This window comes from Lissotriton vulgaris, unplaced genomic scaffold, assembly GCF_964263255.1.
Source record: "Lissotriton vulgaris unplaced genomic scaffold, aLisVul1.2 SCAFFOLD_1635, whole genome shotgun sequence".
Classification (NCBI taxonomy): domain Eukaryota; kingdom Metazoa; phylum Chordata; class Amphibia; order Caudata; family Salamandridae; genus Lissotriton; species Lissotriton vulgaris.
This window is the reverse complement of record NW_028254874.1, coordinates 332,370-345,278: the sequence shown is the minus strand read 5'-3', so window position 1 is coordinate 345,278 and position 12,909 is coordinate 332,370. Positions and strand designations below refer to the sequence as shown.

The window sequence follows — 12,909 nt, the reverse complement described above, 5'->3', positions numbered from 1 at the left end:
CAGTCTGAGATTATACCTCCACCTCCAACCTCCAATCAGCAATATCACAACCATGAGACCAACTGCTCAATGTCTTCCAGCAAAAGTCCAGAATCATCAAGCACCGCCGAACCCCCACTACATTTCACACTGTTTGCTATTGGCTCATGATAACCCTACTGTGCTTGACACTAACTTGGCAAAGGTCCCCAGTGGTTCCCCATCAAACCCTTTGTGGAGCCTAGGGAAATATCCGAAAGCCTCTCTTATGATCGGGCTCCATGGCCCAAGACTCTGGAAACATCTTCCCCATGACCAAACAAGTCTAGGTAGTTGAACATCCGGTCCCAAAACTACTAAGAGATGTGATAGAATCATCAATCAAAAAGCTGCCAGCTTCCCCTACAGTATTCTATCTGGCACAGGCAGTGTGCCCTGCAAGAGAGGCTGTGCGCCCACTATAGGATGCTATTGCTGGGCTGAGGTACTAATGTTGCATAAGAGTCAGGACTCTATGACTACCCCATATGTGTCTCTCAATCAATACAGAAGCAATGTGCCAGGGGTATTTCAGAGTCAATAATGTGTTGTCCCAACGGTAGACCTTCCGATTGTCCCAAAACTAGCTTCACCTCATTGCAGATATACAGTCGTTGAAGCACTTTGGTCCACGTTTGGGGCTCAGGGTTCCACATATCCCTGAAAGTCAATGGAAAAGTGTTGTATATGTATACTTCATTCAATATGACCACTTGGTGCCTGTAGTCCTTTCTTAGTGTCCCTGTCTTCTCTACCTTCCATACTACCTAAGAGTGTTCTATCTTGTGTGTGAATATTCCAGCCTTGGCAGTTGATGGTCTGGTCAGCTGTGAGGTTTACTGCTCTGCTGTCTTATTCTATGTAACTTAATAAATCCATCTTAATAACCTGAAGACGTGTCCTGCTACCTACTTAAATTATCTACAGCAAAAAGCACAACTGCCAATGTAGGAGATGCTAAGTAATTACACAGCACTACACTCGTGGCTCTTAACAGCAGCAGCAAAATTACCATTTCACTCCCTTTGCTGTTTTCTTAAACTTTGACAAGTCTCCATTTTGCAAAACTAGCAAAGCCTAAAAAAATAAATGCATAGCTGCAAAGCATGGAGTATCATAACTTTTTTTAGAAAAACAAAAGGAATAAACTGAAAGAAACAAGAAGTAAATATCACTATGTACATCCTGAAGACTGACATACTATAATAATAGTTTGTTTTGTGTGCAACACTTCAAACCATATTTTCGCCTTTTTGTAACCTCTGTAGAGTCCAGGTAATGTTACTGCATAATTTAATGGTACATAATTTACTGACCTCAGAAGATTAAAATTCTGAGATAACAGTAAAGGAATAAACCTCATGACCTGCAAATAACAAGACACATCAATGGCGACCAGTTATTCACTGACATTATCAACCGGTCCTTCAGCAGGGCGGTGTTTGGCCCTACCTTGCATGATGTCGATACATTATGACGTTGGAAAGCACCATGGCATCTGATACGGGGTCATGGTGCTGGGGAGGTCGCCCATACGAGTCAGTGGGTGGACCAGTGACCAGTCGTTCATTATGGATTCCTCACAGATGAACACTCAAACCCGAAGTATTGTGATTGTTTTTGCATCTTACAAACCTCCCAAACATTTTTTTAAAAACATGCCTCCTTAAAGCTGATTTATTGAGAATTAAAGTTCCATTTTATAATTGCAATGTAAGGTTTTCTCAAGCTTTCTTGGGAGAGGTGAGTCATGCTCAAACCATGACTCTGTAGATGCCACTGACAACAATTCTGCCAAATAAGCACTGACCAAGGTCTGGCTATCGATCAGTGACCTGGGCCTCTGGGCGCATATTGTTCAGTTGAGATCCAGACAATCAATAAATCAATCCTGAAGAAAGAAGACAATGGGGGGCAGAACAAAGACAATTCTGAAACACTTGGAAGAACAAGGACGTCGAGAAGGTTACTGTCAGTGCCCTTGGAGTTACTGACGTGCCAGGCGTCTCTGTGCATGCGCGTCATTACGCTACTGCAGAAAAATCAATCCTCTCGCAGCCCTGGGGTGGGACTGGTAAAAATGCTCAAACCAGCCCTGATCCCTTCGTCTCTTCAAGCAATCTCTCTCTTCCGGTCCATCTTTTCTCTCCTCTCCCTCGCTGCTTCACCTCTCCCTCCCTCGCTTTGTCTTCCCTTGAAGCTTTCTAGTACCTGCCGCAGTTAACTTCATGGATCTGAGGGAGGAGACAGGTGCACTAGGAGCAGCTTTCAAGGGCTCCAACCCACCGGGGACTTGCCCTGTGAAATAAAAGGCCCGTCCTGCCCTGTCAGCCGCCATAGGTCCAAAATATCTGCCAATCCACCTCTGATGTGAAAGTGACCACTTTTACACATTTCCAGACAGGAGCAGATCCTCCCGCGCCACTCCACCTCCCAGTGTTTAATTTGTGAAAACATAAGTGCCAGGGCCCTGTCAGAAGGCCACTGAACCTTGCACCGCCCATTACTAGGGCAAGCGCTGCCAATGACTGCACCATCACTACTAGCCATCAAGATCCTAGAAGTATGACACGTTCAACACAACGTCTAACCATCACGTTCCTACAAACGTGACATGTTCAATACACCTTCTAGCGTAAAGAAAGGCAAGGGCCCCCTGCTATAGAATGAAATTCCTAAAAGGTAGGGATAATAAAGTAAATGTGAAGTCCTAAGGCAACTCAAACAATTGCCACAACCTATGATAATAAGTACATTGAAGGAACCAAGATATACAAATATACAAAATATATTTTATTATCTTAAAAACCCTATGAAAACCCTAATCATTATATAAATTTGCATGATCAATAATTAAATCAATTCCCATGCTCGCTCCAAACGTGTCTACATTCACTTATTCACTTTCATACTCAATATACATTCAAATTAATGGTGGCAAAAAATATATGTATGGTGGATTCAAATGAAGATTTCCACAATTGCTGAACAGACTGCCATATAAAAATTATTCATTCAGATTCAAGTCAGTTTACAGAGGTTTTGTTAGTGGATCTGAAAAATGCTAAATTTAAAACAGCAAAGAAAACCACTAAGATTGCTACTCTTCATCGGCTGCAGGCAGGGAAGCCCACTGATGTTCGAGCACTTTTCTTCAGAATTTCTAGAGTAATATTTAGATTTCATTATGTGGGCTGTAGTCTTTCTTGCCATGTATACCAGTATGTCTCTGTAAACATTTGGGGCTTGATTCACAATCCAATATTTTTATGTGTGGAGAAAGATACTACTTATAAAATACCTTTGTGAATAGCAAACAATGTCGGATCAGGCTCTATATGTGTATTTTTGTGAGGGTGGAGCCATACATCAGGATTTCTCCTTTCAGAGCACCTTTTGCAATTATTTAGTTTTTGAGCCACAGTCTAGAAGGCTGGGTTTTGGAACATGGCCGCTTACTTCTTGGTTGAGAATGAATGTGGAATGTATGGATAATTCAAATGATAATGTATTCATTTCTAGTCCAAGAAGATTCGCCAAGCAGCAAAATTAAGACGATTTTATACCAGCTAACACAACCCCCCCATCACATGAGAGGAGTGGTGAGGGTCACCATATAATAAACAGCATTTACTATGATGCCAGGGGTTGTTTAATACAATTATAGCTTCTTCAGTATGGCACATCTACCTAATGGTTCAGGATTTGATTATTAAACTTCAAGGGGAACACTTAGGACATTTTATCACTTTTCCCATAGATGAAAGGGCTAATGTGACGCCTAGATGCATCACACTCATCTTCCCAGCAATTTAGAGGCAAGGGTTTTTTAATAAATATAATTGCTGAAAAAGTGTGGTTATATTTTGATCGTTTGAAGATGAAAACATTCCTGCTGCGAAGATAATTTAGGCACCTGATAATCACATTTATTAATTTCAAGAAACCATCTATTTATAGCCTAAAAATAAATGTGGTTAAGTGAACTGCATTAGTGTCACATTAAATATTAGCCCTTACAGTTCATGCTGCTTGCTTACCCCACGAAGGCAAAATTCAGCAGCTCCATCTTATTTAACATTTTCATTTTCAACTTTTTATTTAAATTTTTGTTTTTCTCAGTACAGGTTTTTGTCATGATTCTCATTAGATGTTAGTTCCCGACACACGTTTCGCTTTCCTCAAATTCATCATAGAAGCCCAACATGGGTTAGTTCAGCATTGAGAGCCCATTCAATATCACATCCTTGGGTGCCTGTTTATCTTGTTTTGGAAGAAATGTTAGGCCATTCTAGATCACAAAATGTCACAAAAGTGTCAACTACTCTCTACGTAAGGGTCCACTTATTCATACAACATGACACAGTCCATGTATGAGGTCCACTCCGGAATACATAATATAAGATAGAGTGTTATATAATTCCTTAACAGGATCCCTTTCATCCACAAATATAAAGATTAAATCTAGGATAATCAAGAATAAAATGTTGCAGAGTATCTCGCACAATCCTCCCCGAAACATAAACATACCCTCCTTGCTTCAAAACTGTTGACATCCAGCTATTTCCTTATAACCCTAAATCAGCCCCTTACTCCACTTCTAGTGCACTTTCTCTCAGGTTTTATCTTTTCCAAGAGTTTTCAACCTGTTGTGATCAACCATCTCATTCCTTGCTCCTAGACCCAATCCTATTAACCCTCTACAGTTTCTCTTCTGAGCTCTCCAATATACTGGGATTGCTCTTTGTCATACCTTAAGTTTCATCTCTTAAATTCACGTCTATCCTATCTCTCATGTTTATGCACCTCTCGGTGGCATTCGACAATGTTGTTCCTCCTGGATTACTATCATTTCTGCACCTTCGACTGATCTTTTTCTGTCTCCTGGTGATCTAGTCATTCTCCACCAAGGCGTCAGTTTCCAGCACTTGGTGAAAATAAGTCAAGAGCAATTAATATAGAAAAGGGATCCCCATAAATCCTTTGAGGAACCCAAAGAAAACATCCAGAAAAGAACCCGTAAGAGCAGTGAGCATCCGATACCTAGTTAGAAGGACAAGGCATAGATTGTTAAAGCAATCATCACATTGTTATCCTAAGAAGTCTTGTTTTTCATCAGCAGCAGCCACAACCCCTTTGTCCTTGGGGAGGGGTTTTGATGTGAATTCTATTTCTCAGTTAACAAGATTAAGTGGAGTCCACAGTGAGGATGACTTCATGACCTGGATAATAGAAAACTAAGACACAGATTTATCAAACTTTGACGCAATGCAACGCAGAAAATCAACTTGCTGCGTTGCGTCAAATAGAAAGGGCAGGAATATGCCATATCTGTGAGGATGTGGCAGATTCCTCCTCCCTCCTTGCGCTGGCGCACTGAGTGCTATCGAGTGCCAATGCGGGCACCCATGAGCCATGGTGCAGGGTGTCCGCGTAGGATTGTTTTTGTGCAGGAAGGGACAATCCTTAGAGGCATTTTCCTATTTCTAAGTGAGCTACACAATTCAGCGCACTTAGTAAAGACAAAACAACAAGGAGAAATGAAGATGTTTCTCCTCGTTGCACCTTCCCTGGGAAGGCTGAGCATTTTGATGCATTCCCAGGTCTACCAGTGTTGATAAATCTAGGATGCGCCAATATCCATGGGGGGGTGCATGGCAACACCCACGCCCCACCCATGGAACGCCCCCAAGAGCAGAGTAACACAACGCAGCGACTTTCCCTGCCTAGCGTTACAGCAGATTTACCAGTCAACGCAGGGCTGTCGCTGAGATCAACAATGTCTGCTAAAAATGAAATGCAGTGTAATGCGCCAGGATTCATGGAGGCAGACAATATCCCATTTTAGTAAAAATATGTTTGCATCAGCATTCTACAGTCGTCTTCTAAGGCCTGCTACGTTCCATGACAATTTGGTAAATAAGTCGGTGCTATTTCCACTCAACAAAGATACAATTCAAAAACCACAAAGGGGCTTATTTATGAGCTCTTGTGTCCCTTTTGTCACTTTTTGTGATACACCAGCAGCATAAAAATGCACCACGTAGCGTCATATTTACAGAGTGATGCATCTAGGTAGATGCGTCACTTTGTAATCCCCTGCCCCACATTATACCTGTGTCGGGTATAATGTATGTGGGGGCTTTCTGACGCAAGTAAGCCTCGTAGAAGTCACGCAGTAAAATCTATTAGATTTCACTGCGCCACTTCTAGGACACAAATGCGTCAATATCCTACGCCTGCATCACAGCAGGCGTAAGACGGACGCAGGCACACTTGCTATGGGACTTGCCCATGTGAAATGACCCATTGCTGGATTTGCGTCACTTTTGTGGCACACTCCAGCAATGCATCATTTTTGCACCTACAGATACGGTAGAAATACTGACTTATCTGTAACTCCTTGCGACATGATGCGTCATACTGTAAATAGGACGCATCCAGCATGTTGCAAGGAGTGCGCAACGAAAAATGATGCATCGCTGTTTTCCCGCAGTGATGCGTCACTTTTCATAAATGAGGCCAAAAGATTTATGTGTACCCAAGTGAAATCCAAGGTGAGTAAAAAGGCTATTGTGGGTGAAGCTTTCCTGAGAACAATTCGCATTTTCAGAACCTGTGCCTGTTTGCACCCACAGATAATCTGCCAGTTTGGTTAATTTAATTTCTTGCAGCCATTCCTGTGGGGAGAGTGGCAAACATTTGGGGCAATCTGCGCGCTGTAGGCACTCAAAACTCATAGACTTGTGCAAATTCCCCAAAGGTCTTTACGTTTTTCCCCACACAGAGTAAACGAACACAAAAGTATTCTTATAAAAGAGTGGTGTAAATACATTCTATCATGCAAAAGTGAATTTCACACCCTCATAAATCATGGGCACGAACGTTTTCTCCATACAGAAGAATAAAATGAAAGAAAAAAACGTGTTGCATCCATTTCTGTCATGCTTACGGCATCACCATCAGGACAATCTTCTGAAATATGCAGGGCGCACAGGCAAAATGCTAGAAATAAATGATTTGAGCATGCATAGTTTCATTGCATTTTTTTTAATCATCGAAAATGTGTGAATCTTTGTGAATCTCAGACATAAATGTCTGTGAACTGCTGATTTATGCATTTTTGAGAAACAGATACGAAATTGAAACTAAAAGAACCCTGCACCTACTTTCTTGAATTTACTCCTAATTCTTACATGTGACATGTGACATGTGACCTCTGCCGATGGGATGCGATGGCATACATGAGACAACAAAGAGAAACTAATAAGGAAAAAAATAAAGGATCTATGTTGGAAATGAAGAAAGTCCTTCGAGAGTTACCTTCATCCCTCCCTGGACTTGCAACTGGCCAGCCAGGCAGAAAATTGCTCATGTATAGTTTAGTTTTTAGACAAATGGAACACAAACTGCCTGACCTCTCTGAAGGACAGGCAGCATGGGCACTCCATGCCCCTGCTTGCTCTGCCATGCGTAGATCCAGCAGCCAACCTTGGGTCTCCCTGGACCACTTAAATATTTAGCTCCTCATCATGAGAAGCGGTCACTAGTGGGCCCACTATTCCGGCGCGATGACCCGAAGAGCGGCCAAGAGGCTGGGCTGGAGCATTGTACAAAAAAAGTATGAGCTCTGCTCACATGGCCAGCTACAAGTTTCCATGCTGTGGCTCAGAGGGTCCACAGAGAGGTCCCGGGAGAACTGATCCCATCTGGAGGGAATGCATGGTTCAGATCCAACAGGAAGTGCGATATCATATCTCCTGTCACAACAAACTTATTTTAGGAAATTAAGTTTGTAATTAACATACCAAGGAGGTTATTCCTCTACTTGGGCATTTCCTTTTGAATACAAAGGGTGCTATTTTTAGAAATTCATATGCAAATGTTGATAATCATGAAATTTTAAGAGAGTGGAAATCAGCCATGTGTTGACCACTCATGGAGACTTCAACTCAGAGTTTGGACCCAGCAGAGATATATATCAGAGCATTAGAAGTAAAACTTGATTCCCAGTTTAGTGCTTTAAGGTCTTCTTTCACTGATGGGGTTAAATGGCTGAATTGCTGACCTTGGAGATAGAAGATTTTGAATCTAATCCAGGCTTCCAGACATAACCAAAAATAGTTTTCCTGGGCCAATCAGTTCTCCCTCTTCTGCTTGAAATTGTAAATATAGGAAAATTAAACATTTTGTGATGTAGTAATGTAGATGTATGAAGTGTGAAAACTCAACTGCAGAAGGTGGTATCTAGATTGTCCCAGTAAATGTTTACTGAGCCATCTTCTTGCCACATCCATTTCTGTGATCCTGTCTGAATTTGGTCTCTCACACCCACCACAATGTTCAATAGAAGGTAATCAGTAGTAATGGTAGATACAAACAGTGGTGGCCGGTGCAGGTTAGACATGTGAGGCAGGAGGGAGGGAGGAAGGAGTTAACAGACGATGAGAGAAAGTTATATTTAAAATAAGAAAACCACCTTGTGCTCGCCGAATCGCCGACTCGGTGATGGGGCGAGTGCAAGGTAAGTGGTTTTCTTATTTTTACATTTTATATAGTCTGTTAACTACCCCCACCCTGCCCCCACCGCTCTTACCTGCACCGGTTGCCACTGGATATAAAACACTATTTTGCACCGTGTAGCAAGGCCCACTCTATTTCAAGCACCTTAAATAAAAAGTCTACACTGTCCAGGCCAATGTCAACTCCTGCTCCTTCCTTCTGACACAACTCTGAAGAAGCTGCTATTGCTGTGCCCAGATGATGGAAAGTAATCTCTTGACATTTAGGTGAATAAATACAGAATATGGCTGACTCTCAAAAATCCTTGTAGCTCTACCTTACGATTCTGCTATCCAGCGCCGCGTTATGTTCAATGTTTTGTCAGCTTCCAATGGGGGATCTATAACACAGTGTTGTAGAAGTGAGGTTGGTTTACCTGTTGGCAGACTTTCATACAGGTATGGTGTGGGAGAAAAAGCGGGCGTGATAGCTAGATGTTATCCTTGTCATGCTTAAACTAGAGCAGGGCAATATTTGAGAACGGTGCAAGTTTATGTCCTTTTGATTACCAACCCCGCATTCTCTCCCATCTGGCAGTATTCAAGCAAATCCTACAGGTCCATACTTGCTTTAGCATTGATTACCCTCAAGTGTTGTGTAGCACTTTCGAATCCAAGCGTAATTTACCGATGCATGCCCTTATATAGCCATGGAAATCATGCCCATAATTAGACATAACCCATCCAGTCCAAATACAGGCATGGCTACTTCCACTTGTTCCAAAAAGCCACAACGATTTCTTGGAAAACTCGGCTTCAGCAGTCAGGGACATCCCCTTGCTTGAATATTGATTTGTCCTAGAAATCATGGAGTTTTCAAAGAACTACCATTCCCTTGGGTCTCTTTGGTGACGTTATTATGTCCGACTTTACGTCAAACTAGGCACCTTCAAGGTATAAATATGCCTACACTTGCCCTAGCAAACACACGGTGGTTCGAAGCAGCTCGACTATCTACTTGCCCGACGCAGCTTGCTACAGCAAGTGCTGAAGGAAGCCGACCCTCCAGCTGGCGCACTGATCGAGAAGCTGTCCTTTCTCTCGCTTAGAATCCAGCTCCAGTGTTTCCAAGCTACCCTCGCGGGGTGTTGGGAAATCGAGTCCCGAGACAGAGATACCAGACCTCCGACATTCTAAAACCAAGGTACGGAGTTGATTAGACCCTAAGAGAAATATTGGTTAGATTCTTGGCAAATAAAAACTAAACCTATGCTACTCCACACTTACTTCTTCCCTCGTACTAGGCTTAGGTTAGGTACACCGGGGTAGGCGTATTTTAGAAGCACCAGTTGAGTACTTTTTAGCCATTGTTATTTATGTATGTATTTTACGACTTAGAAACCATACCATGCTTTGACAGTATTATTTTATAATACTCTTCTTGCTGTACGCATAATACTTTACAGCCAGTATTACGATTGTAGCAGCTCACTTTACTTGCATGAGAAAGAAGACTGTTCGATAAATCCTTTTTATTGAAAACGCCTGTCTCTCTATTTTCTCTGCACCTCTGATGAAACGAAGCATGCACGATTGACGGGGTAAAATATCTATCTATTGTTTCCACGACTCTGAAGATACCTTTTATTCTTGGGGAAACAAAGTTGTCATGTTTATGCGGTTGTCAGAAACTAATCTCTTCTTGTGAATTCAAGAAAGTTTCTAGTGACCTCTGAGCTAGCTGGCAGTCAAAATTAAGTCTAATATATTCGATAGAGACCTAGTCGACATAAGTCCGACGTCAAATCTATAGGATATATTATTCCAATGCGCAGAGCCTATTGGGAATATAGGAACTACACTACACTAGAAGAGCACAATTTTTGTCAGAACTATTATGAAATATGGTGCAATTACCTCAAAATACGAGGCAGCGTGAAGCATCAGTTGGTCTCCGTTCTGTGGTTACTGCATTACTTTATTTACATCCAGCTGATAATGGTTCTGCAGAAGCAAACATCCCACTCACACATTTCCTCTCCTGCCTTGCCCAGTGTTTGTTGTTATTGCATGGCTGGCTGGACTCCCAGTGAGTGTTTTGGTGTCTAGTTCTTATCTCACCCTACTCTAGGTCCCCAAACACGTTAGAGTGTTTGTCTTCACTTCTCTGCCTGAGAGATGTTGAGTCAATAGAGAGTGTCCTGCAGTACAAATAAGGCTTCAGCCAGTATCCTCCCTTTATTCCCTCAGGCACGTGTAATGGGAATGAATGGAGCAGAAAAGATGTGTCAACACAAAGGCCTACATGGTGTGCTATTGAAAGGTCCTCCTACTGTTTATAATCTGAGATTGGTTGTCATGACTGTCAACTGGTCTCATTTTCCCTCTTATTTGAAAAAGTTCAATCAGTCTTATTTTTGCTGCACTAAAATGTGTGATTTTGAATTTATATAAATGTTGGCTTACTTATTTTGGTCTTCTGCATAAAAAAGTCTGGTTGAATTAATGTAATTAACTAACAACAACTAAAGAGTGACTAAAAATAATGTATGAAAAAAGAGCTATGAGAAAACACTTAGAAGGTACCAAGGACGGGAAAGAAAGACAAATCTATTGGTAAGAGGGAAAACTCTATTTGTAAAAAGAACCCTCACTCACCCTAGTGGTGACATGCTTCATGACGGGGTTCCCACGAGGGAGACCGAATGTCCCCTCGTGTGCTTCGACGCCTGCAATTGCAGCGGAGCAGGTTGTTTGTGAAACAGACAGTGTGTGCTCAGTGAAATGTGTGATGATTTAAAAGATCCCAGCAATACCTCTAAACAACTTTATTCGTAGGTCAGCTGGTCACATTAAAAACAACGTGAGGACAATATGGTGATTTTTTTGGAAACCACTGTGTCCTAAAAAAAGGTCATGTAATGCCTTGGTGTGCAGGATGCGGTAAGGAAGGGAGGCAATATCCATCTAATGATGAAAATCTTACAGAACAAGCATTGGTAAGGGCAATAGGTCCAGATGTCATGTGGTAAAGCATTCAAACACAGGCTTACACAAATGCTGCTGTAATAGTGGAGCTGGTTGTAATGGGGTTGATGATGCTAGTAATTATGGTGGTGGTAATGTTGGTAGTAATGTGGTAAGTGGTAATGTGGTGGTGTTAATGGTGAAAGTGGTAGTAATTATGGCAATTATTGTGGCAGTGATGGTGGTAATCGTTCATGTCGATTCTTAACCAAATTAATTTTAAAAGTCTACTGCACTAAAAAAGAATTACACACAACCCATGTTTCCTTAAAATTTTCAGGTTTAATGTTAATGTTGTTAATGTTAATGGTGCTTGTAAAGCGCTAACAATCATCCTGAGTAGGATATCACGGCGCTATAATGGCAGCAGTGAGTGTGAATGGTAGGCAGATAATAGGATCCTTGTTTTAATCAGGCTTGGGGAAGAGAAATGTTTTCAATTGCTTCCTGAAGGACAGATAGCAGTCCGTCAATCTAAGATTCACGGGCAGCTCATTCCAGCTGGTCGCCGCCAGGTGGGGGAAGGCCCGTCCGCCCATCCTTGTTGTTTTCACACGGGTAGTTCTTGCTCTTGATGTTGTTTGGCAGCGTAAATTCCTGGATGGCGCATAGAATTTGATTTTGTTTTTTAAAATACATGGGCCTGTATTGTGCAATGCTCTATGCGTTATGCACAGTTGTTTAAAGGTAGCTCTTTGTCTCATTGGCAACCAGTGGAGCTCTCTTATGCAACTCTTGGCTGGATCGTATTTCCTTTTGTTGCAGATTGCTTTTGCCGCAGCGTTCTGTACGACCTGTAATTTGGAAAAGAGATAATCAGCCATTCCCATGAACAGGGAGTTTCCATAGTCCAGCCTACTCATCAGTAGGGACTGGACCAGGATCTTTTTACACTCAGTAGGAATCCATGGAAAGACTCTTCTGAGCATTTTCAGTAATGCAAAGCCTTTACCACAGATTGTTGATACATGGGTTTTCATGCTCAGAGTGTTGTCCAATGTCACACCTAGATTCTTTGCCGTCATTGTCGGACTGGGGGGGTGCCCAGGGTTATGGGCCACCAACTGCTATTCCATAGCTGTGTATGTCTGCCGAACAGTAGTATTTCGGACTTATCTGCATTTAACTTAAGGCAGTGGCTATGCATCCAGTTGGCTAGTTCGGTGAGGCAATTTAATAACCTGTCCTTTGGGTCATATTCCTTTAAGAAAGAAAGAGGGTGGGACCAGGAGCCAATATTTAAGTAGGAATGCTGCAATGCTCGACGGGCTCACCGTTTCCGGGGCTCTTTGTCGGAGATCTTTTTTGGAGAAGCCGTTGGGTGCGTGTGGGTACGGGGGCAGTGTGAGGTAATGTGCATGTG

The 12,909-nt window shown here is 42.2% G+C and overlaps 1 protein-coding gene across 1 annotated transcript in view; it reads right to left on the bottom strand.

Moving 5' to 3' along the window:
* The window catches only part of LOC147659385 (relaxin receptor 1-like), a 219,062-nt gene extending 206,491 nt beyond the window's left edge, over positions 1 to 12,571 (bottom strand). The window contains exon 1 of the mRNA XM_086951781.1: positions 12,499 to 12,571. Within this exon, the coding sequence (XP_086807907.1) occupies positions 12,499 to 12,571 (73 nt within the window). The remainder of the gene's footprint in view (positions 1 to 12,498) is intronic.
* Between the last annotated feature and the right edge of the window lie 338 nt (positions 12,572 to 12,909).